The sequence below is a fragment of the Brachionichthys hirsutus genome, chromosome 9 (assembly GCF_040956055.1).
Source record: "Brachionichthys hirsutus isolate HB-005 chromosome 9, CSIRO-AGI_Bhir_v1, whole genome shotgun sequence".
NCBI lineage: Eukaryota > Metazoa > Chordata > Actinopteri > Lophiiformes > Brachionichthyidae > Brachionichthys > Brachionichthys hirsutus.
In genome coordinates this window covers 14,273,262-14,299,427 of record NC_090905.1, presented here as the reverse complement: position 1 = coordinate 14,299,427, position 26,166 = coordinate 14,273,262, and the positions used below count along the sequence as shown (strand labels likewise).

Below are 26,166 nucleotides of genomic sequence, written 5' to 3'. Positions count from 1 at the left end.
TTCCTTCTGGTTTGAGAGTTATAAATGTTAGAGATCCAGACGTTCCTGCTGGTTGTTGGCTCGGAGCTCGGCGTGATGACCGCAGCTCGCCAATAGATGGCGCTGTTTGACCTCATGACATTCCACAAGCTGGACCGGACGGGATATTCCCAGAATGAACAAACACACGTTTGATCTATTTCCAGATTTCTTTAAGGAACACAGGAGTTATTACATTCCCTCTTAAAAAAAACCGATGCGCCGGGAAAATAGAAAAAAGAAAAGCTCAAACTCATTCAGCATATTTTCATGACGGCTTTATAAAACGATAAAATCAAAGCGTTTGTCCTTCGGTCCTAAAAAACCTTTTAGCTTCCTTCATAACGTTACGTGCACTTGCTTCAAAAGATTCAACATAAAAAGAAAATATGATCAACTAGTCCTAAATACGAGTTCAGAACCCAAATATCAAAATAAATCACTTTCCTTCATTTGTTAATTTGATTTGCATATTCACAGATATAAAAGCAGTATTTATATTTCTAGAAATGTACACCTTCAGAAAACACTTTCTGACATTCTGGTTTTATTTGGTTTCTTTCAGGCTCTAGAGTCGTTCAGAGTTCAGGGGGTCAACGACCTGAGACCTCATTAGCATGCTAACATAAGCAGCTATCGCTCTTTAAAGAATATTAAAATTAACTGAATTTTAGGTTTTAAGTGGCTACAGATGCTCAAGTGAATCTTTTTCTATTTTTAAATATTGTTAAAGCCCAACTTTATTATTCTTACTGTGTGTCGGTGCTTCTTATCGTTTGTTTTTCCACTTCCTGTCCTGATATTTAAGGGAATCTTCACCGAAGTTCAAAAAGGTTTGATGAGCTCAGGATTAATTCTAACCTGTAAAACAATAAAAGTGAGAAACGACAGCTCCGAGGATCAATAGACAAACGTACACAGATCAAACGGGCCGGGAAGAGTTAAGATAATAATATAGATATATATATTTATATTTTGTAGTGAACGGCCACTGTTTTATTGCAGCTTTAAAACAAAATGGCGTTTTTCAGGGTCGGACCACAACAAACAAAGGCTCCTTGATTCTGGGAACGCCGTGATCCCTGCGAGGACACGGCGTTCCCAGACGGAACGATCTCAGGATCCGGCAGCAGCGTAGTTTGTGTTCGTCCCGGCGCCCTTCTACTTAGTGTTTCATCGTTCGTCCTTAAAATTAAAGTGTGACTTTAAAATAAACTTATCATGCCTTTCTTTTCCAGTTCGAATCATTTTCTCTAAATTGACTGAAATTTCAAATCTCGTTAAAGTGAGACTTTGTTACATTATCAGCAAAGCCTGCATCGTTAACGTGAACGTCGCCGATGAATATTGATCCACATCGGTTTAAAACTCCAGTAAAACGTTTCCGGAACTATAAACCTCCGATCCGGTCTTTGTCCCTTTCCCGCGGCTCCTCAGTCAAACGAAAGCAGGTCCGGATGGCGCTCCGAGTCCTCGGGAGTCACCCTCGTGCCTCCTGCAACACAAGGAGCGCCGTTCCCGAGCATTCCCTCCTCCCCCAGCTTGATGCGGCAGGGAGTTCTCCCAGCGCGGGGGGAAGTGGCCGGCCCCGGAGCCGGAACCGGGGCCTTCTGCCAGACGTCGCCGGGCTTCGCTCGGGGCTCCGGCTGAGGGGGCCCCGGCTGAGGGGGCCCTTTGTTGATCAGGTCCGGTACGGAGCGCTGGAGATGATGCTCCTCCTCTCCTCTCTCCTCCTCCTCCCCGTCTTCCTCCTCTTCCATCGCTCCATCCACTCTGCCGTTGATCCTCGTTGTCCCCAGACGGAGAGCGACATTTTCTTCTGCCGTTTCCGGTGGCGATGTAATCTCCTCCCCCTGCTGATGCTCCCCCCCCTCCTGCTGCTCCCCACCGTCCCTCATCTCCTCCTTGGACACGAGGGGAGTCTTTTCAGGAGAAGAGAGGAAGGAGGGAGAGTCGAGGGGCTCCGGAGACGAGACCACGGGGTCAGACGAAATCATCATGTCCTGGGTGGTCTTCAGCGCTCGAGGGAGGCGCTTCTTCCCGGAAGGAGGCGGCGGCTCCAGCCGGGGGAAGGAGTCGAAGGAGGCGACGCGACTGGAGGAGGAGACAGAGTTAGTCCTAGTTTTCAGTTTGAATGTTTTCTTTGATGATCAAAGGCTGTAACATTCTTATTCTATACATGTTATTTTTAGTATGTACTTGTACGGTGTCCTTGAGTGCCGAGAAAGGCGCCTTTAAATAAAATTTATTATTATTATTAACAGTCGTTGCCATGGCAACGAGCACGATGAATGCTTCTGCTGCATGCCAGTAAAGATCCGGGAACGTTTGTGACCCGACGCGTCGGAGCGGTCACCGTCACGGATCAGTGGGATTAAACCTGCACGTGGCTTCAGATTACTAATCTAATCATTCAGACTGGAGGGGTGCGCTTCTGTGCCTCTACCTGTCCGCAGCGGGCGGGCGGAGCTGGTCCAAACAGCTCCACGCCACACCAACGTTCTTGTTGACCTCCGTCACCCCGATGTCGCCGAGGTGGGGGGGCTCCTTTCTCCTTAACAAGTCATTGACCTGGGAGGGGGGGGGGAAATAAAAATCAGATCCACCGACGCAACAATAAAATGAGGCAATTGATCCATTATCATTAATCAGAGGGCAGAGAGGAGGAGCCACAAATTTAAAGGAGCAGTTCACCCAAATATAAGAACACATTTGCATGCGGATGGAACGATAACTTCTTCCTCCACAGACGGAGAGGCTCTGATCCGAGGCGCTGATCTGACCTCTGATCCGACCTCTGCCAGCCGATCTTCTGCCCCAGCGGTAGCCCGGTTTTTCCGTTTTTCGTTCTCGGCCGTGGAAGCGAGGCAGAATTAAACCGGTTAAAACTTTACTACCAACCTTGGCGCCGACAGCTTTCCCCAGGTTGATGGCGTTTTTGAGCCTCTGCTGGCCCCCGGAGGACGGAGAGTCGACGGGGCCGGATCCCGGGCCGGGATGAGTAGCAGGCGCGGTGGAGCGCCGGGAATTGATCTGTCCGGACCGGGAGATCTGAGGACTCTGCTGCTGAGCGACGGAGTTCTCAAACATGCTCTGATCAACTGGGAGAGAAAGACAGGAAGAAGATGAAAGAGCAGAACTTCTAACGGGACATCGAGTCTGCAGCGTAGCACAAAACAAACTGATGCAACACCTCTGCAAGATCCAAGGAGGATGCAAACAAAGAGAAACACAGAAACACGCAGGTGAAGAACGCATGAAGGGCGAAACGGGCCGGAGAAATGGAGCAGAAATAAAAGCAGAAAACGTGAAGACGAAATAAAGCAAGATGGAGACGCGAAGTCGGGGACAGAGGGGGGGGGGGGGGGGTCGTGCAGCAACACCAAGAGGAACGGATGGACGATGAAAACGTCTCCAACAGATCTTACCTCGCCAGAGGAAACGTTTCTCGGGAGGCATTTAACGAGACAGAAGCAGCACATTTCAGATTATCGTCTGTAACGGGAGGGGCGGAGTCACCACCTCCACCTTGACCTCCATTAGCCAATGACGAGAGCTAAAAGAGCAAATTAATGAGGGGCGGGTGGAAATACGATCCGGCAGGATGTGGCCCCCCCGAGGAGGCACGCTTTTATTTTACAGCATGCACGCTCTTATTCTGAAGGGTCATTAAACTGCAGCCTCCAGAGAGGGCGGGGGGGGGGGGGGGGGTCGGTTGATTTGATTGGATGCTTTTCGCTAGATGCAAAGACATAAATTTACACGCGTGATGTTTTTATTCCACGCCTGCCAAGGTGAGCGCCGGATGCTACGTCAAGGTCAAGCGGATCGACCCCCCCCCTGCCCCCCCTGCCAACGAGCCCAGCGGGTTCATGAAGGACGACAGAAAGGGAAAGTCTGGCTCATTTACACGCAGGTACTATTTATCGGGACTATTTACGGCCGTCTCCTCCCGCCGCCGCCGGGACTCTTGGCTCTGACGACTTCTGTGTCCTCTGAATGAATGCAGATTTATCAAGGCTGTCCAATAGAACCCCCCCCCCCCAGAGAAGTGGGGCGTGGCAACGAGGCGAGGATGGAAACGGTTCCTGGCCACAAACTGGGCCGATTCACGATTTCAGTTCTAACAAAACAGCTGAAATGTAACATTCAGCATTTTAAAGATCAAAGAAGAGGATTTTGTTCCATTTCATCAACTCAGAAAAGCTCCACCCCCTGAGCGTGATTGGAAGTCCCGAGTCCTGTATTGATCTGCTGCGATCAGAACTCCCTGCTTTAATCCAGGCTGCGTTCAATGACAGCTCCGTATCCCGAGCTAGCGTTAGCCGGGCTCAGCGACGCGGGTCGGTCCTGATGGGGGACGGCCCCCGGGCCGATCCATCGCCACGCCCCCGGTGTTTGATGTCACGCTGTAAGAAGTGGGACGCGTTGAGCTGCACAAACCTACATCATCCGAACCTCAACCCTCGTCCCGCATGCGCGGCGTCGATCGGCCGTTTCAGACGATGACGTCCACGTTTGGGTTTCTCTCTGCGAGGAGAGGAAGTCTATTGATTCACAACGCTCCCTCGCCCCCCCCCGTTTGAAGCGACACGCGCCTGTGACAGATAAATCAATAGAAGTCACCCAAGCGAGCTGGTAAAGCGGCTCCCGTCAGACAATTACAGCCGAGAGGAGAAAGGAAACGGTCTGTTTGAGGAGGCGGAGTTAAGGCCCGGACGTTCTTTTGCTGGTCGGAGCATCTCGTGGTGCGTTGCCACGTCTGGAGTCTCCCGATTATAATCTCTTTGATGCATCGCCGTAGTAATATCGAGTCAGAGTTTGACCCGCACACATTTATTAGAGGACATTTATTCGCGTTATCCTGCAAAGAGACAGGCGAAGAAACAAAGCGATCACTTTTAACCACCGTGGCGGAGCAATAAAATAAATAATGGTGAGGAATGACGCCCGATCACCGAACGGGTCGGCCCCTGATAGGGGGCGGCCCGCTAGCGGCCCGCTAGGGGGCTAAACTCTCATCGGATGCAACAGCAAACAGGAAGTTATACTTGTATTTGTGTACTGGGTGTAGTTTCTGGTAACAGCTCAGACTTATATTTGAGTTCTGGCGCTTTTGGGTTCCCTTTATTCTGTGAAGATGCTAATGAAGCATGTCGGCCGTAAAAAAGTCCTCGCCAAGCAGGATCCATCGTAAATCTGTTCCTCAAATTCAGCAAATCTCCCAGCAAACTTTCAGACTCTCTGTTTTTGCTCTTGTTCATCCTTGGATGCAAACACCCGGCTGGCAGCTGGCTTACAGGCCGCCGCCGCCACCGGACCGGATCGATCCCATCAGGCTAACGCTCGCTGCAAACGACCGCTAGCAGATTGAGAACTGGCAACGCGCTCCTTCAAAGCCAGACAAAGGCATCGGTACGACAGCCGGAATGAAACTCGTCGGCTCCCCCCCCCCCCGCCCCTGAACCAACCTTAGCGCTCGGCTTGATTTAGCGGCACATCCTGACACCTTCGTGATTAAGACTCGCCGTTTCAATTTGGTGGGAAAGGACGGGAAAGACGTTTACGGGAAACTCCCCGATTTAGTTTAAGAGCTCCTGAAAAGCCCCAAATTGAAATTCAGCAAAGGACGGTTGGGAGGAAGTTTTTGTGTCGTCAATAACGAAGGCAAAGAGGAAACAGAAGGAAACAGTTTTAAATGCGTACATGTACATGTATATACGTATACGTACCTGCATGACAAATAAGGGAAGTGGACTTTTGGGATTCCACCGCAAATACAAAGACTTTTGTGTTTCAAAGAAAGAAAATAAACGGCTAAAAACAAGCCAAACTCCGACCGACTGAGGTAAAAGCGAAACGAAAACGCGAATCAGGAAGTACTTTCACAGGAAAAGTGAATCTCATGTGAGAAAAGCTGCAGAATGTTCAACCAGTTCAAGCAGTCTGGGTGCAGCGCTGCCTCCATCGATGAGACAGACAGCTGGTCTCCACGGTAACGCACCGGGACTATGGTCAGATCAGGGAGCTCCAGTTGAGTCCGCCTCTGTCCTTCTATTTGATCCGTTTAATTACGGCGTCGCTCTCCTGTCTGCATCGCTCCAGCACACGGTGTCCATGGAAGCCTTTCATGTGTGCGTGTGTGTGTGTGTGTGTGTGTGCACGCACATGTCGGACGGAGGTCGGTCAGCGTGCTACACGGCGATTTCATCTCCCAGACAGTCAGGGTTTCCCCGGCTGTTGAGGACGTTAAGCAACCTGAGCGTCTCCTCGTCCGTCCCCCAGCCGAAGATCTCCTCCTCTTCCTCCCCCTCCTCCCCCTCCTCCTCCTCGTCGTCGTCGCTGTCGTCTGTGTTCGACTCGTACTCCGAGGCGATACCCGACTCGCGAAACCGGACGAAGTCCAGACAGGTGACGTCACACGACAACAAGTCGGCGTCAGGCGCCTCCCGAGGCGAGGGGAGTCGAGGAGGAGGAGGAGGAGGAGGACCCGGCAGGAAACGGAAACAGTCCAGCTTGAGCAGACAGCGGTCCCTACCTAGGGGGCTTCCCACCGTCCCGTTGGGGGAGCAGAAGACGTTGCTGTTCACGTCGGAGGTGGGCAGGCTGATGATGGACGCCTCGGGCTTCGGCGTCGAGGGGTCGCAGATCACCGAGGGCACCGTGGAGCGGAACGTGATCTCCAACAAACTGTCCTGGGACCCCACTGGAGGGAGGAGAGGAGAGGAGAGGAGAGATGAGCAGCAGGAAATATAGCGATTTCATTCATCCGCCTGAATCCAGTTTCATAATTCAGTCCCGGTGTTGTCTGGGGAACCGGAGCGACTAAGACGTCTAGCCGGGACAACAGATTAAAGAGTTTAAGGGATTATCAGGCATAAAAACCACAAAGCAGCATGTGGAGATAATCACCGGCAGGATTTATGGGTTCCCCCGCCTCCCAGCGCCCCCCAGCGCCCCCCAGCGCCCCCCAATCTAAGACTCCTCCTGCTGTTAATCCAGCTGGATGCTCTTGTCTGTGATCTACTCACTGGAGCTCGGCCCGGACATCTTGGTCTCCAGCTCCTGGAGCTGCTTGACCAGCAGCGAGATGTGCTGCAGCAGGTCTTTGTTCTGCAGCAGCAGCTGGTGGACTCGAGCCTGGGCCTCCAGCCGGGCCGTGGCCTCCGCGCTCAGCTGGTCCTTCAACAGGTGCACCTGCACAGGAGGCGGGTCCAGAGGAGGGTGGGAAACCGGTCAGAAGGTTATTGAACACTTCTAAACCATTTCAACTTTGTAGCTTTATAGATATATCCAGATTTACGATCAAAGTTCTGGTTCTGATCCAGGTCTGGTTTGGCCTTCACGTCTCTGCTGGACAGAATAGTTAAACGGGAGACCGACTCACGCCCTGCTTCCTGCTTGAGGTGGCAACACAGCAGCCGTTACCGTGGCAGCACGGACGCTCCTGAAAGGAGGCGGGGCTGGAATCTGAGCCGAGGCCGTTCTGCAACGTTGGGGTAAAGAGGAAGGTCCTCCATTGTTCGGGCGGAGCCGCGTCGACGTGTTGCACACGTAGTGAAAGCATTTATCATCGCCGAACACTTTGGCTTTGAATGAAACAGAATATTCGTCTTTCTGTCTTTTACTTAGTTAAACATTTAATTCTGAAAGGAACTCGTTTCTTCTTTTGCTTTTACTGAAGAGGTTTTTCCCACCTTCTCTGGATGGAGGCGTTCTCAGTACTCTAGTCTGAACATTGACTAATTCCTTTGAAATCTTTTGCTGCGAAATTCTTAAAAATGTCTGCCGTCAGTTCCCCCAAAAAATCTAAAAATGTTAACATTTTGTCAGTTCACCGGAAAAATTCTTGAAAAGGAGAAAAAGATGATTATTTCCTGTCTTCTGCCGACTTTCCCGTTTTATACATCAGAGCTCTTTTCTGCAGGATTGAGGGCGATGACGGGAATGATGGGAAGAGTCTCATGGCCTCGGGTTCTCATCGTCTCTGTGGGAGAACCGTTCTAGATAAAATGACACTACTATATGATAATAAAAAGACAGAAATCAGAAGCCCTCAATAAGAAAATGTCAATTTATAGACGACGAGATGAGAAAGCCACCAATAAGCCTTGAAGACAGAAGCTGTGAAGCCTGTAATTAAAAGGTGCTCCACTTCTTTCCCCTCGGCGGGAAAACCTGCTTCCCTTTCAGTGTTTCCCGTTTTCATCCGGCCGTCGGAGCTTCAAGCCACTCAAATGAATCCGTGAGGCTCTAATTAGAGCAACGCAGACCACTTTCCTCTTCCGAACTTCTGACAGTCCTGCTTGCATCGTTTCCTCTCATGCTGTCGGTGATTCTGATTCCAACAAGCCGAACCGTCTCCACAAAACAAAGAGTCGTTGTCGTTGGAATCGCATCTGCAGAATCCTCTTGGTCTAAACCCGCCCCCAGGATCCGAGGGATTAGTGTCTAATATTGTAAATGATGAAGCTGTTGAAGTGGTAAAAGGCGAGGCGGCGAGGGAGCGACTCCGCGGCTGAGGGAGCGCCCTTCACACGGGATTAGCGTCATCGCATTCCCGGCCCACGCCAGGTCGCTTTGATGTGGAAGCGTTTGAAACCCGGCCAATAGCTGCTCGTCTCATGTTTGGAGGAATAACGGCGAGAGGGAAGCCATCGTTCTTCCCACTGAGCGACGGGGAGAGGGAGGGAGGGAGGATGAAGAGCCCATTTAATAGAAACAATAAAGGATGCTGAAGCCGAGGATAACGGTGTAGGTGGCGAGAGAAGGGAGGAAACGCCGGAGGAGACGAGCGGGTGGAAGGAAGGGAAGCGCCGAATGAAGCCGAGTGACGAGGGCGCTACCCCCCCCCCCCCCCATCACACATAAAAACGAACAGCAGCTCGTAGGGATTCGTCTTTCAGCTCCAACACAAGAGAAACCTCGAGGCCGACCACGTGAGCCGACGCAGCGAGTTTTAAAACGGGACACGACCCAGACACGTAAACAGGTTTGTAGTCCCGATCCGGAGACTCCCGGGTTTGAATTCTGGTTTCCACGAGGAGCCATTGGAGAGCAATCAGAATCTTCCCCATGAGGCCTTAGGAAGGACCATCGGGATCAAGGGAGGCTCTGCGGAGGTGGATGAGGGAGGAGGTAACGATAATCGAGGAGGGAGACGGGATTATAACAAATCCGAGCTTTCTCCTGACGTTGAACTGTGGAACTGCAGAGCAGCTGGAGCAGCAGTTCCCATGGAAACACCTACTTAGGGTCAAGCTAGCAAGGTAAAATGGCGTTGAACCCCCCACCTGTGCCACGGCCACTTGCGTCTGCTGCTGCTGCTGAAGGAGCTGCTGCTGCAGCAGCTGGATCTGGTGGTGCACCGACAGGGGGGCGGCTGGGGGCGGCATGGCCGCCGCGGGGAGCAGCATCCTGGGGCTGGAGAGCAGCAGGGACGCCTCCTCTGCAGGCTGACGGCAGGTAGAGGGACAGATTAGAGAGGAGAGGGACAGATTAGAGAGGAGAGGGACAGATTAGAGAAGAGAGGGACAGATTAGAGAGGAGAGGGACAGATTAGAGAGGAGAGGGACAGTTAGAGAGGAGAGGGACATATTAAAGAGGAGAGAGACAGATTAGAGAGGAGAGGGACAGTTAGAGAGGAGAGGGACAGTTAGAGAGGAGAGAGACAGATTAGAGAGGAGAGGGACAGTTAGAGAGGAGAGGGACAGATTAGAGAGGAGAGAGACAGATTAGAGAGGAGAGGGACAGTTAGAGAGGAGAGAGACAGTTAGAGAGGAGAGAGACAGATTAGAGAGGAGAGGGACAGATTAGAGAGGAGAGGGACAGATTAGAGAGGAGAGGGACAGTTAGAGAGGAGAGGGACAGATTAGAGAGGAGAGGGACAGATTAGAGGACGGTTTATTTGACATATTTTCTATCTACATAATATATTTATTTTATGTTTGTACAACTTTAAATTGGTTAAACCTGCAAGGGTCGCCCCCTTCTGGTCAGGAGAAAAATACAACATTTTTGGTTTGCTTCAAATGGCTTGAACCTGCTCTGTCGTCATGACGACCGACTCCAGCTTTGCTCATACATGTAAAACACCTCACAAGATGAAAGAACTCTGGAGCTCCACATTATGACTCATCTGAAGGGGCTTGAAAGGAAAAGTCATTCGTTTGTGTGAAAATGGTGAAAAAGACGAAATGCCCCGAAGACAACAAACAACAAAAAGAACGACATCAACAATGTGCCACAGAGAACGAGCGATCATCACAACAAGCGCAGAAACGCTGATTAGCTGCACCCGCGTGGAAAACGAGCAGCATCAAAACGCTCCACTTCATCCGACTCGCTCATCCGACTCGCTCATCCGACGCCACGGTGAAGCAGCCAGCTCTGCTTCACTGCGGATCAGAGCCGGCAGGACTCCAGGCCCTCTGGACCTTCATGCTAAGCTATGCAAACCATGTTAACCTTCTCTGCAGGTGCTGCCCCTGGAGGCTGGAAGCTGCACAGCAGCAACAGCGCCGCTAACGAAAGGCTAATTTTATTTTGTGGGGAGTGAGAAATGAGTTTCTGGCGGAATGCAGTCTCTTTGGTAAAGTAGAAATAAAGCAAATCAAGCTTACGGTCAGGCGGGTATTTTTTACCGCCGTCCGGACGAGTGTTTGTGACTCCCCGAGGCAACGACGAGCGACGGAGGCCGTAGCGCCCGTTCAATGGATGCAGCGTAGCAGGAGAGACGAGACCAAAGGCCGGATGACATAAAAGCACTCTCAGCTTGGACCGGGACCAGCCGGAGACGCCGGTTCCATCCGAGTGTTTAACGGTACAGAAACGCCGTTGACCCCGAGGTTCTCTGGATGAGCCCCGGGGGGGGGGGGGAGACGCTGAAAGTGACTGACGTGTTGCTGATCACTCAGCCGATGGGAAGCCGAGACAGATCCAAGCATCCGGTTATATCTGACGTGGGAAGTTTCTTCCTCCTCCCTTTCAGCCCCCCCCCCCCCCCCGCTCCTAATCGTCGGGCTAACGCGCCTTCGAGTAACTTTAATCAGTCCAAACTTGAAGGGAAGACGTAATAGTTCTCTGAGTGAATTGTGGGTAATTGATGCCTAATGGTGGTCGGCGAGGCTGCGGCGCTGCCCGCGGGGCCCGCGGGGCTCCACTTTAAACCTGACGGCATATCAAAGCGGCCCAGAGGCAAATCCTCCATCAAAGCCCTCTGCTTTAAACGTTTGTCTTTGCCATTTGCCTGAAGGCGATGCTCCTTGCGAGGCGAGCCTTTTAGGGGAACCCGAGGTGGGCCGGGTGGGACGCCCCCCCCCGAGTCGGAACGAGGGGGCGCTCGGGGATTTGTCAGTCTAACGGGGGCCGACGGGAACAGAATGAACTTTAACTCTCGCAGGCTGCGTTCCCTTTCACGAGCCGAAGCAGCGACGCGCACTTCCTCCGGTGACCGAGGGTCGCAGGTCGGCGCCGCCGGCCTGCTGCTTCGGCGACTTTACGCTGCGCTGCTTCCAATCAGAGGCTGCGATGAAAGGCCCGATAATTACAACGTTAAGCAGGCGAATAGTTTGGTTCTCCGGCGCTGGCGTCTCTGCATGCGGTTCCTGACAGGAACGTCACATGATCCGATTTGAGTCCTGATGAAACGGCGCGTGAAGCAGCTCGTCTGGTTAACGGCCGAGATATTTAACCAAAGTAAACGACACTGAAGGGCGCTTTGGTTGTAGTTTAAACCTAAAAGGAGTCTCCTGCGTTGGGCTTCGGTGAGTCTCTGTCAGGAATGGTCTCAATCTGAAGCAGCAGAGAACGTCTCGGTGAATAAAACGCCGGATGTTTGATGTCGACGCTTCGCGTCAGCAGAATCGGGAGGAATGAAATATTTCACCTCCTTCATCCTCGGCCGCTCCATCGGACCGGATCGAGTGATTCTGCTCCTCCAGCCAGAGAGCAGCGGAATAAACACCTCCTCTTCCTCTTCCTCTTCCTCTTCCTCTTCACACGGAGTCATCCTCCCGTCGCCGGGACGCGACTGCACGTCCCTGGATCAAACCCCCAACGCCGCGCGACCCAACAAACACAAGCGTGACGGCGCTCGGCTGCCGGAACGCTAACGCTGATGACATAAACCCAGCAGAGGGGGGGGGGGGGGGGGCGCACACACCGGCTGGGAATACCGGCAGGTGTGTGCGCATCACGGTGAGAAACAAGGTTCTAGTCTGAAGCCGCGAGGAGCTCGACCCATTCAACCCATTTTCTGCTCTTATACAGGAAACGGAGTGAGAGTAAACTCACCTTCAGCTCAGCGGACCTGTCGGAGGCGTCCAGATCCGTCACTCCTCTGTTGAGGTTCGCCGCCTCCTCCGCCGCCGCCGTCACTTGGTTCGCCTCCTCGGCATCGATGTCGGTCTCCTCGGTGACGGACGCGGTCTTCTCGACGGCCGATAGCTCCCGGGCTGAGCCAAGGAAAGTACATACACACACAGGTGGATGAGCACGCACGCCTGCACGCACACACACACACACACACACGCGCGCATGGGCGGACACACACAGATGCACCCAGTTAAGACAAGAAGTGAGAAACACAGCGAGTCCTCCGTCTCCAGACTCTTCGTTCATAATGAGAGCGAGAGAAACGCCGAGGAGCGCTCGTTTCGCATCCCGGCCTCCTCGCGAGATAAAACGGTTTCGCGCTGCATGTTCTGAGACGCGGCACAAACGGCAACTTTCTGCTCTCTCGCTCTCCATCGGCTCTAATTCCCGTCTGCATCTTCTCTCGCTGCTCTTGTCCTCCATGGCGGAGTTCCTTTGTGCTCTAGTATCCATCTGCTCTCTCTCTCCGTCCCACCTCCCTCTCTAACCCGTCCTCTCCCACCGTTCCATCCCATAATAATTACGTCTCCAGATAAGCCCGTTGCTTGTGTGTGACGGCGCTCGCCTCGCTTCACACGCCACAACTTCCAGAATGCAGAATCCTCCACGTCGGGCCTGCCAGACCGCACTCGGGGCCGCGTGTCCCCGCGCTGCGGTGAATCCTGTCCACGTGGCGATAGATAAAAGTAGCTCGGCCCATCGGCGCCTTCTTTCTCTGAGGCGACTCATCCGTGATACTCGCCCCGCCATGGCGCCCTCCTGCCAACATGCCGGAGAACCCGGAGGGAACCCGCGCAGACGCACGGACCGCTCGGCGCTCGGCGCCGCTCCAGGAACGCCAGAGTCGCGTTTCAGTCCTTCCATTCGTCTCATCAACCGTTGAGGTCTTTCTACAAGGTTGCTACATTTTTCACTTCAAAGAGATCAAAGATCCTGTGCAAAGGCAAGATGAGCAGCGGTTCCGTTCCCTTACCTGGGACGGAGGCGCCGCTGCCGTTCTTCTGGCCGTGGTCGTCCTCCTGGCCGTCGGCGTTCTGCTGCGTGTGCAGCAGGCTCAGCTTGTGACAAACCTCGAACGCCTGGCCGACCGTCCGGACGATCCGCATGGCCTGACTCTGGAGAGGCGGGACGGGAGCAAAGCGCCAGCAGAAGACTTTACTCCTCACGGATTTAGAGCGTCCGAATCGCTACAGCCTGATTACGCCTCCATTGAGCTGGGCCAGGGACGATGAATAAATCATAACAGACGATAACAAATGATTCCCTGACGCATTTCACGGTGGTTAACTTCACAAATAATAATCAAGCATCATTAGTTGCAGCCGTCGGTACTTTTAAGCGACCCAATGACCTTCTGCAACAGACGGAAAACACGGCGGCAATCAAACAAGTCGCAACCGGGTTCCTGCAGAACGGCCGAAACGCAACGGAGATGTTCAAACGTCGTCAGCACCAACGAGAAGGAACCGCAAGCGGAGAAGATGAATTCAGAAAAGACATCGTGATGTTGAAACCGGACGGCTACAGATTGCGGCGCGGGGTTCACCCCCCCCCCCCCCCCCTTTGACATTAGTCTTCTCTCTCTTTTCATTCTCCCACCACAAGTATTAATATCCTCGAACAGATAAGGTGGGATGAGCCGGGGAAGAGATAAGATAAATAAATGATGGTCACAAATTGTTTGGGAGCTGGCGGCTGTTAAAGGAACGCTGGAACGAAGGAACGCTGGAACAAAGGAACGATGGAACGATAGAACGAAGGAACGCTGGAACGAAGGAACGAAGGAACAAAGGAACGATGGAACGATGGAACGATAGAACGAAGGAACGATGGAACGCTGGAACGATGGAACGCTGGAACGAAGGAACAAAGGAACGCTGGAACGAAGGAACGATGGAACAAAGGAACGATGGAACAATAGAACGAAGGAACGATGGAACGCTGGAACGATGGAACGCTGGAACGAAGGAACAAAGGAACAAAGGAACGATGGAACGATGGAACGATGGAACGATAGAACGAAGGAACGATGGAACGCTGGAACGATGGAACGCTGGAACGAAGGAACGAAGGAACGAAGGAACAAAGGAACGCTGGAACGAAGGAACGATGGAACAAAGGAACGATGGAACAATAGAACGAAGGAACGATGGAACGCTGGAACGATGGAACGCTGGAACGAAGGAACAAAGGAACGCTGGAACGATAGAACGAAGGAACGCTGGAACGCTGGAACGATAGAACGCTGGAACGATGGAACGCTGGAACGAAGGAACGCTGGAACGATGGAACGAAGGAACAAAGGAACGCTGGAACGATAGAACGAAGGAACGCTGGAACGATGGAACGCTGGAACGAAGGAACGATGGAACGCTGGAACGAAGGAACGATGGAACAAAGGAACTATGGAACAATAGAACGAAGGAACGATGGAACGCTGGAACGATGGAACGCTGGAACGAAGGAACAAAGGAACAAAGGAACGATGGAACGATGGAACGATAGAACGAAGGAACGATGGAACGCTGGAACGATGGAACGCTGGAACGAAGGAACGAAGGAACGAAGGAACAAAGGAACGCTGGAACGAAGGAACGATGGAACAAAGGAACGATGGAACAATAGAACGAAGGAACGATGGAACGCTGGAACGATGGAACGCTGGAACGAAGGAACAAAGGAACGCTGGAACGAAGGAACGATAGAACGAAGGAACGCTGGAACGCTGGAACGATAGAACGCTGGAACGATGGAACGCTGGAACGAAGGAACGCTGGAACGATGGAACGAAGGAACAAAGGAACGCTGGAACGATAGAACGAAGGAACGCTGGAACGATGGAACGCTGGAACGAAGGAACGATGGAACGCTGGAACGATGGAACGCTGGAACGAAGGAACAAAGGAACGCTGGAACGAAGGAACGATGGAACAAAGGAACGATGGAACAATAGAACGATGGAACGCTGGAACGATGGAACGCTGGAACGCTGGAACAAAGGAACGCTGGAACGAAGGAACGATAGAACGAAGGAACGCTGGAACGATAGAACGCTGGAACGATGGAACGCTGGAACGAAGGAACGCTGGAACGATGGAACGAAGGAACAAAGGAACGCTGGAATGATAGAACGCTGGAACGATGGAACGCTGGAACGATGGAACGCTGGAACGAAGGAACGATGGAACGCTGGAACGATGGAACGCTGGAACGAAGGAACGATGGAACGCTGGAACGCTGGAACGAAGGAACGAAGGAACGAAGGAACGCTGGAACGAAGGAACGCTGGAACGAAGGAACGCTGGAACGCTGGAACGATAGAACGAAGGAACGCTGGAACGAAGGAACGCTGGAACAAAGGAACGCTGGAACGTTGGAACGTTGGAACGCTGGAACAAAGGAACGCTGGAACGCTGGAACGATGGAACGCTGGAACAATGGAACGCTGGAACGTTGGAACGCTGGAACAAAGGAACGCTGGAACGAAGGAACGAAGGAACGATGGAACGCTGGAACGAAGGAACGAAGGAACGAAGGAACGCTGGAACGAAGGAACGCTGGAACGAAGGAACGCTGGAACGCTGGAACGATAGAACGAAGGAACGCTGGAACGAAGGAACGCTGGAACAAAGGAACGCTGGAACGTTGGAACGTTGGAACGCTGGAACAAAGGAACGCTGGAACGCTGGAACGATGGAACGCTGGAACAATGGAACGCTGGAACGCTGGAACGCTGGAACGGGCTTCAGCTGACAGAAACAAGAGCTCAAACCAAAGCTTTAGTAGAGCAGAAACCAGACACCGTGCAGAGAGGGTTCCTGTGAGAGGGTTCCTGTGAGAGGGTTCCTGTGAAGGGAGAGACAGCGAAGCCTCACAACAGCTGATTAGAGAAGACGCAGCCTCTTGTGTGTCCCTTTGAAGGTTTCATCAAAGCCTCCCTGCGAGCTCTTCTGGGTCAGCTGTTAAATAGCTGCCACACAGAAACAGACTGCAAGGCGTGGGCTTTTTACAGGTTTATTATATTTGAACCTTAAATGACACAGAAGCAAACGAGAGGTTGGAATCGTTAGCTTCTAGCGCTGCACATGGAGAGACGGGACGACGTGGACGTGGTCGAGGGTCACGGTTGCCACGGTGAACTTTGGTTTGCATCGCTTTCCATTCCGCCTTGCGAACAGAGCTTGTGCTCATGTGTCGATATCGGTCTGTCAGTAGGAGATAATGAGGCTGCGTGTTCTGCTCAGCTGACCCCCGGACTTCCACCGCGTCCTCCGAGCTCGACGGAAAACTGGGAGCGCATTCCCCAACCGGGTCACATTGCCAGTTTCCACTCAACTCAGCTCCGCAGCGAGGCGTCCGGCTTTCCCAGAAACCGGAATAATGACAAGCCGAGGGAACCAGGATGACTTATCGCCGGCCGACGGTTGAGAGTCTCTTTATTGCGGGTTGTCAGGATGTGCCTCGGACAGCGGAATGATTTAGGAGAGGAGGAGGAATCGCTCTAAAAAACGAAATCACTCAGACTGTGAAAACGCTGGAAATGAACCGTTTAGCAGCCGAGTCGTAGCTCAAGCTAAACAGAAACAAACAAAACTACAAACTTTTACTCTTCAGCTCGTACTTTCAGTTTTCTTTTTACTGCACGAGCGTATTTATGTAGTATTTATTATTGTAGTATTTGGAGAAGACATTTACAGCGATTACAACTACATTTGTACCTCGACCCAGCTGCACGCAATAATAACAGGACAGACGGTTCATTCCCATCCAGGCGCTGTATTTATATTAAAATAATTCGAACAGCTCTGCCGTCTTTCCTACCTTCTTCTTGGACTTGAAGACGTTGCAGCGGAAGACGTTGCTCTGTCCGTCTCGGGCAATGTAGCTGAAAATCTTCAGATCCTGGGAGTCGTGAGAGACGTAGAATATCCTGAAAGATGGAATAAAATAGGTCAGAAAAGATGAAGACAGAAGGAAAGCCTGGCAGCACGTCTCAACGTATCTTAAGACGGAAAACAGGCACTCAGCCGGTTTCTCTGGGGTTTCAATCTGAAGCTCGTTCCAATCCAGAGGCAAGAGCCGGGTGAAAGTGGGGTAAAGAAAGTTGCCTCCGAGAAGTAAAAAGACACAAACTTAGAGGGGAGGTAACGAAAATATCACGACAGGTACGTTTGAGACGATAACAGGATTCCCTGGGTAGGAAGAGACGGAGATAAACAATGTTGAAGAAGAAGAAGAAAGGCGTTAGGAGCGTAAGGGAGAGCGAAAGGAAGACGTTAAAAGCCCACAGGAGGGAGAACTGAAGCATGAAACACCGGTTAGCTCGGAACATCGTACATTCCGGCATCACCTCTGGAAGACGAGCTTACGAGAGCGTGGACTTCTCCAGCCTTGAACAAGCTCCACCAGATTAATCTCTCTCTTTCTTCTTCCTGTCGGGGAATGTTCTGTGGGAATATTTCATTCTGAAGGGGAGGGAGTGAAGTGTTGCTTCCTGAGGAATGTCTTTATCACGCCCGTCTCCTCCCTGAACCAAACGGCAACCATTAAAACCTTTTATCTGACTTCAAACACTGGGATCAAATATTGCTGGAAACCTTCAAACATTATGGGCTGGCTGAACGGCGAAATAGTTTTTTTTTTTAGAGATGATATAAATGTTTATTAAAGCAGACTAAAAATGATTATTGTTGGCGGCAGAGAGAAGTCTTTCAAATCATTGCTTTCAGCTTATTATCACTTTCTGTTCCATAAAAGTGCTGAATCAAGATTTGTGCAAAAACATTCTGCGCTAAAAACGTAAACTATCTCGTCTCTGCACGACCACTAATCCTTTACAACTTCCTCCTGTTACTTCCTGTAATTGGTCCAAAACTCCAAACCCCCCTTCGACATGCAGCCCGTCCATTAGGGGGCGCTCTAACAGGCGGGATGAAGATAAAGGCCGTTGTGCAAATAAAGCATCGCCTGTATGTCAAAGCTGAAACGAACACACGTTTAAAATAATGAACGATACTTTGGGTCGATTATTCCCGGCTCAGGAACGCCGATTGTTCCAGTTATCCCGTTTGTTCTGGCCCGAGGTTCTGAGAGTGGAATATCTTTGGTCCTGCTGGAATACGGATTTGTTTAATCTGGATCGAGACCACCTCTTTCTGTCTGACTGACGTCCCGCTCTTTGATCCAGAACTCGGTCCGGATTACTCAGAATAAACTGATTGAGCAGAACCCCCCCCCCCCCCACACACACACACTCAGCCTCTCATTAATGGCTCCTCGAGGGGAGGAGGGTTGATGTTTGAATGTTTGAGGAATAAAAGCCGCCTCGCTTTAGAAGCGCCGGCCACTTTTCTTTGATAAATGTATCCTCTGTAACACACAGCTGTTATAAATCAAAGGCTAAAAGCCAATGCGCCCCACACACACACACACACACAATGGCAGTGTTTCAGGGAATCAATAGGACGTGTGTGTGCGTTTTTGTGTCGGCATGCGCTGCAACCTGGTGGCAGGAAGCCTGATGACATAAAATATCTGCTCACCTGGAACCTCCTGCCAGAGTGGAATCGATAACGGGCAGGAAGAATACGACGCCGCGCCGTCTCTTACCTGCCTATTGTCGCTTCTGCGTGGCTCATGAAGGGGCTCGGTACCCCAGTGTGTCGGGTTTAACACTCCATAGCTTCTACTAAGATGTATTCTTCTTCTCTACGTATCTGCCCCGTAAACCGTCTGCTCAGGACCACGCACTGTTTTTTGAGTCGATGAAAGCGAATTGGGCTCGCATTATCTGCACCATTTATCATCCGATACGATGAAATGCACATTTCCCATCGCAGCAACAATAATTTAGCGGTCCATTAACGGGAAACGTTAGATAAATGTTGTCCTTCCTGCGTTTTCAGAAGGCCGGCCGACCGCTTTGCATTTTTGTCCTCTGCTTTCTCGATCACGCTGCAAAATTGGCTTCTTTTTCCATCCATCCTGTCCATGAGTGTGTTTCCAAGTGATCGCAGGGTTTTAGGGATTAAATGAAATCCCTCACAAGTCCCAAGTTCAGGAACAAAAGCCAAACACGTCTGTATTAATAGCATCTCCCAGCTTCCGGGTATCGGGAGTCTATAGACGCTCCGGTCGCCGGACACGCACGCGTGTCGGTCCACAGAAACTATATCCAGTCGATGCCCTCACCCCGTTTGGTGCTCGGAGGCCGCGGCAGCACAAGAGGAATGTCACGCCGCTCTATAATGAAGGCAGCGAGCAGACGGAGAGAATCTGTCCTATAATCCACTTCCAATCCCTCCGTCCCTCGACTCGCACTCACCCCGGTTTCATCGCTCTCTGATCTCTCCATGCACCGGCTCTTCCAAATTTACCTCCACCCTGCAAACCCCCCCCCCCCCTGGAAGGAAAGAAAATGCTTTCATCTTCTGCATGAGTTGCTTCATGAAATTGGTGATTAAAGTGCGCCTCTGTTTACAGAGAGGATCACGTCGTTACTGACGGCCTCGTGACATCTGCTCCGTCACCGCTGCACCGCAGTTTGTTTCTTTGTTTGTTTTCCCGCCCGGAACGACAAACCGGAGTCAATGACACAGCTTATTCAGTCGGATGAGAGCAGGCAGGGGTCAGCGACTGCGCTCCCACACAAAGGAAGACTCAGATATTTTATCGGAGGCACTCCCGAGTGTGGAATACTGATCAATTTCTCTTATTGGGAGGAACCAAAGTTGTATTCCAGACCTCGAATGAATCCTTCATCATCTGCAGCTGAAGAAGAAACACCGTGGGCGGGAGAATAATTTAGCAGCTTCGCTCCACCGAGGTCGGCTCATATGTTTCATGCAACAAATAACCATGACGACCCTGTGATGTCCCCAAACGCTGACCAAGGGTGGAGGAAACCTCCGGCTTTCATTCATTTCAGTCAGATGTTCCGTTCCCATTTAAACACCGACAGATAAAAGGAATACTCGGAATATCGATGAGTTTAAAAAAACAATGACCTCAGCTGTAACTCTTACGGCGGGATTCCTTTTAAGTTTACAACCTTTACAATCTTCAGCAAGTCAGACTTCAAACAGAAGACATTTGGTCTCTGCATGTTGACCTTTACATTTTCTTTTTAACGATAGCATCACCATTTCTTGTTTGGGCTATTTTTAGCCTGTTCTTTCGGAGTCTCTTCGACGCCGGCGGCCTGAGATCAGGTGGAATGAAGCTCCTCGCTTCTCATCCAAGTCAATAAATTGATTTCCAGAAATCCTCCAAAATTAACCCGCTTGTGAAACGCATAAATGATGCAGCCTCCATTTATTATGGCTGTGGTGTAGTTCCCGCCCCCCCCCCCCCAGGGTATTTGCCCTGCGGCTCCGGCTCTGGATTCCGGGTGGTCTCCGGCCGGGATGGATCGTCTCAGACACAAATAAAGACTCGGGGAGATGGTCGTTGTCGCAGGGCACGCCTAGATATCGCTGAGCAGGGCTTAAAAACGCGTTGAGCTTACAGCGAGTGCTTGATCCGGGGGATTGTGGTACTCACAGCGAAGCTGCTCTGCCGGTCTTGCCCCGAGGCTGCAGCTCTCCGACAGGTGGAATGTAAAGTGCACGCAGACGGACACACACTAGCAGACATCTGCCCCTCTAAGTGAGTGCCCTCTGCTGTTCTAATGCACGGCCGGAGTCGAGACCTCCCCCTCCTGCAGGAGCCGATGCCGTTTCCATACGGATAATTAATCCCTGCATTAACTGGCTGTCTTTCAGCCACACGGGAAGGACACACAATCACAACTCTGAGTTATGCATGCATACATGGATCTTATTCTGTGCATGAAATAAAACCCAAATTATTATTTTGATCAACGCGGCAAGAAAACGTTTTAGATGAATGTTGCAGCTTCTTTTCCAACATCTGCTTGCGGTAAATTGAGTTTAATCGGTTATTCAAATTAACCGTCCAAAAACGTATTAGAGAAAATTGTTTCATCGGGAAAAGACGTTTGTCTTTGTTTGTTCGCCATCGGAGAAATAAGATCTGCCAACAGAATTTAAAAGAGTCCTTGTGATTGGACGGCGTTGGGCCTGCACCTCAGACGCAGCGCCGCCGAATCACCGACTCGCTTAGTCTGAATGCAAATGAGAAAATAATTCACATCATTCATGGGGTAGGGGGGGGGGGGGGGGGACTTAAAAATGACGCTTCCTCACTTTGCTGCACAAATGACTTCTTACTATGCAACATGCATTATGGGTAATGAAAGAACAGATAGACGTCTGGGTAGACGGACGACTGGAGACCATCCGATGTCTCTGCAGACGCAGGGATGGATAAAATAAATTAGACATTTAATCAAATCTCATTTCTGGTGCGAACTACAGCGGATTAAATCTCTATCTCGCTTTTTGTCCTCAATTGTGGGCGATAATTCTGCTCGGTTCGGTTTAAAAACACCCAGAAGGGTGAACTGAGATGGCGGTTGCCATCGCCTCCATTATTAACCGCGTCAGGAGTGTTCAGACGGGAGGCGGAGTCAGACAGCCACAGAGCGTTTGGTTCGACATCACTGAAGCCGGTGGTGTTGTTCGAGTGCGGGCGCAGCGGGGGACAGGATGTGAAGCGCCGTCGAGCGTCTGTTTGGCTGCTTTACGGGACGGTGCGTGAACCATTCAAGCGCGCGTGCACTCGTGACTGAAATAGCGAACGGACTCTCAGACGCCGTTTCACACCTTCAGACTGAAGATGGGGGATTTGAGACATTTAAGGTTTAGGCTCGTGTGCTCCGAGACGCGCCGACAGCCGATCGAGCCGTTCCCGTCGGCGCCGGATGGGCGACAGCCTCCGTGACAGCGAGCTGACAGTTTCGGGTGAAAATGAAAACACAGAAGAAATGTAAAGAACGTGAATACCGCCGGCACGATCTTCATGTTCATGCGTGGCGTCAGGTCAGGCCAATGAGAGGCAAGGGGCGTGTCCAACCAGGGACATGGGTCACACCGAATTTGGTCTGTAAACCAGAGAATTGCAGCTCAGGAATGTTTGAGTTCGACCAGGAGGCCTGAACCCAGAGTCTTTGGCTCTAAACCCCACCCGTGTGGTCCCAGGGCGCGGCCGGTGCACGCGTTTCTGCGTTTCCGCGTTTCTGACATCACATTTCTCCGGATGACCCGTGAGACGAGCGCTAACGGCGTCTGGGATCCGTCCCACGACGAGACGAGAGACTTGAGCCGATAACCAAGCGACCGACTCCAGCACGGCATCGCTGCCTCGACTCCGTGGATTGGTTGATCAGGTGGGCCGTGGGAAACGCTGAGGAAGAGTCATCAATCCGTTTGATCGCTGCTGGTCAGGCGGCGGTGAATTAACACCGGCTTCTGTGCGTGGGATCGGATCCAAAAGGTATAAAGAAAGGAAACTTCACAGGAGCCGGCCGCGGGTTCAAAGCCCATTAGAACAATGCATCACTGGCCATATGTGTGCTGAAAGATTTACGGGTACCCGCCAGCGCGCTTTAAGTCCAAAGATGCCTCATCGTGTCTCTACACAAAGCCTTTTATCGCCGAGCTGCAGCAGAGGGAAGTTTCCCGACACGCACATCTGCAGCAGATGTGTCGAGGAGGGAAAAACAACAGCACGACTGCCCGGATTGATGTTTCCTTCACGGAAATGCTGGAATGTGGATGTTGGATTAGACTACAGCTGAAATGTGGTGGACGACAGAAGACGATAAAAACTGAATTACACAGACATGAAATTCTAATAATAATGATTATTATTGTGGTCTACGCTTCACATCACGCTTCGTGGGCCCCGCCCCCTGCTAACTGGCCTCCCTCTGTGGGGGGGGGACTTTGCGACTGTAATATCTAAAACGGTGCAAAAGGCTCCGATGAGAGCGACAAGCCGAGGCGTCTCCGAACAAACACCATCTTTCAGAGTTTTCCCAGCTCGGAGACGCCGGCATAAAGACAGCCGAGCGAGATCCGTCTTTCTGACGGCATCAAAGCCGGAAGCCCCGACCGGCTTCCTCTGAGCCGAGCCGGGACGGGAGCGGCGGCAAGGGAGGAAGAGATGATCAAATACGAGTCGCTCGCGTCGGGATCTGTGCTTCGTAAGGATATGAGAGTTCCTCACAAATGTGTTCACGCATCCGTCACCGTTCCCACCCAAGTCCCGCGAGTCTGAGCGTGTCTGAGCGAGTCTGAGCGAGTCTGAGCGAGTCTGAGCGAGTCTGAGCGAGTCTGAGCGAGTCTGAGGGAAGCAGAGATTAATGGTGGCGGCGTCTCGGACGATTCCTCTCATTTCTCAACGGAGCCGCCGGAGCCACCATCGCACCGGGACCGCCTGCGTGCGTGCGTGTGCGTGTGCGTGTGTGTGTGTGTGTGTGTGTGTGTGGCTAAATGAACATGGCTTATGTCAATAAGCGTCTCATAAGTCTTTAAACGGAACGCGATGACATCACATCGACACGGCCTGGTGAAGACGGGACCGTCTGCTTCCCTGGGGTAGATGGAGCTGCCCTGGGGTAGATGGAGCTGCCCCGGGGTAGATGGAGCTGCCCTGGGGTAGATGGAGCTGCCCCGGGGTAGATGGAGCTGCCCTGGGGCAGACACAGCTGCCCAGAACTGTAATACATCATTTTTATGTATAACCACTCCCAGCACTAACCGATACTCCATGTTTCTGAGGACTCTGTCCTGGAGTTTAACTTATTGTTCCAGAGCTGAGTGAATCTTCACGGCTGCAGCGAGAGACAAAACGCCTCATTTCCTGCACCAGCACGTTGAATTGAAGCACTTTTGGAGTCAGATTTGTTTGGAAGCGGCCCAACGAGCTGAAGCGATGGAAGTTGCGTCGGTACGAATAAATAAAATAAAATAAGAGCTCAGCTGAAGAGGAAGAGGAAGCTGCCGATCGGCCTACCTGTAAATGGGATCCTGCATCACCATCATCTTGCTCTCGTCCCACATCCACTCCTTCTTCTGCAGAGCACGTGATGGAAAAGAAGGACAAAATAAATGAATACAAACATCTTAATCAACCCTGTTAACGCAGAGGCTCGGCTTCGTCCACACACACAAAGCTTATCGCGTGATAAATAGGCCGCTCCTCAGAGGACCGTTAACTCAACTCAATTAAGACACTAACGCGCATCTGCAGTTCACATCTGGGAGCCTGTCAGGACAAGGAGAGGTCACGACGGCTCCACGCAACGGGGAACGCTTCATGCTGAGTCTGTTTGCTGTAAATGTGCTGATTAGCTGAAGACGTGTGCAGAGAACATAATGATTATAGCCATTTAGAAAGACTGTTGTTACTTCCCTCAATGCAAACCCCCCCCCCCCCCCCCGAAGCATCCTGCAGCAGAAGAAGTGGAAGTTTAATTCATGTCAAAGGCGATGCATATATTTAACAGCGGGGCAGCCCGGAAACTCAACGGTCCGTGGATGCTTTAGGTTTATCCTCCCCCCCCCCCCCCCCCCCCCCCGTCCACCCTCACAATGCTTCCATTTCCAAACCTGTCTGCGGTTTAATTAAGACCAGGATCCTCACCACTCCCGAACGAATAGGGGACTGGATGAAACCAGGAGGAAGTGAATCTGCACAGCAACCACCAGCTGCTTTAAGGAAATGTTCTCCGGCATGACAATATCACATTAGAAAGAAGACTTTCTTTTGCACTGCTGAAGCTTTTTAGAGGAGAAAGGGCTCTTTGTCAAAATAATGGGGGGGGGGAACTCAATTTGGAGGGAGTGGGTGTGTCTTTCAGCAGGCTTTCATTTCCTGAGGCGCGCCGTGTGGAAGCTAAAGCAGCTAATGGTCCTTTAATGAGATTAAAGCCGTCTGTCATTCAGAGTTCACTTGATTTGCTGATGAACAAATGAGAAAGGAAGTGCTGACAATGAATTATACTTTATGTACCTTTTGAACGCCGACATTCGTTCGGAACCTTTTGATTACGGATGATTCGTAGTCGGATGAAGCTGTGACGTGATTCGTTTTGGTTCTGGCCCCAGAGCTGAGACCCAGAACCAAATGAACAGAAGGTGATCGTCTGCGTACACGTTTTGACACATAAAGACAATATAATTCAGAAGCTTTCTTCAACAAAGCTGCTGAAATATATTGTAGGTTATAACGTGCTGTGTTGAACTTGTGTTTTTATATTCTGAGCTGTCCCTTCTAAAAACACAAAAACACTTTAAATATGACAATTAAATATTTCCCTTTCACTCTCGGAAAAGAGAATAAAATCCAAATGAACTAAACTCACTTTTTTCTTTTTCCTCAGGTTGACTTTCACGCCGTCGACGGACACCACGATGTTGACTTTCTTCTTCTTGATGTTCTTCACCTTGAACTCGTACTGCAGAGACGAAACAGAGCTGCATTAATACGAACCGGGAGAGAATACGTTTGCACATTCTAAAACGCCGCGTCTCGAGGGTCATCCGGTCGAACAAAGATTTTTACACCGGAGTGAAAAGAGGAAAGCCGGGACGACCTTCAAGATCACGGACGGAGCCAAATGAATAGAATCTAAAAATTATTTACGGGTGAAAAATAAAAGCAGCTGTAATAATTCACTCAGTCAGGTGTTGCAGAGGTGGACAGGTGGCGGTACGCAAAAGTGGAATGGGCAGCCATTTATATATTCAATTATTTTCTTTCCAGTACTAAAACAGCATCAAAAAAGAAACCGCGACAATAGTAAGCCTGTGGATATGGACCGGGCGGGTCCTGGTGTCACTGCAGGCGAGGTCCGGCATGTGAAGT

General features: G+C 51.2%; 1 protein-coding gene across 1 annotated transcript in view; it reads right to left on the bottom strand.

Moving 5' to 3' along the window:
• Positions 1–180: 180 nt before the first annotated feature.
• Positions 181–26,166, bottom strand: part of LOC137899563 (carboxyl-terminal PDZ ligand of neuronal nitric oxide synthase protein-like) — a 34,130-nt gene continuing 8,144 nt past the window's right edge. Inside the window, exons 2-13 of the mRNA XM_068743600.1 lie at positions 25,664–25,775; positions 24,313–24,371; positions 17,215–17,323; positions 13,367–13,508; positions 12,313–12,521; positions 12,113–12,127; positions 9,312–9,473; positions 7,050–7,215; positions 6,557–6,724; positions 2,920–3,119; positions 2,465–2,589; positions 181–2,112 (exon numbers count right to left, since the gene is read on the bottom strand). Coding sequence (XP_068599701.1) covers positions 1,452–2,112; positions 2,465–2,589; positions 2,920–3,119; positions 6,557–6,724; positions 7,050–7,215; positions 9,312–9,473; positions 12,113–12,127; positions 12,313–12,521; positions 13,367–13,508; positions 17,215–17,323; positions 24,313–24,371; positions 25,664–25,775 — 2,128 coding nt within the window. The 3' untranslated portion in view covers positions 181–1,451. The remainder of the gene's footprint in view (positions 2,113–2,464; positions 2,590–2,919; positions 3,120–6,556; positions 6,725–7,049; positions 7,216–9,311; positions 9,474–12,112; positions 12,128–12,312; positions 12,522–13,366; positions 13,509–17,214; positions 17,324–24,312; positions 24,372–25,663; positions 25,776–26,166) is intronic.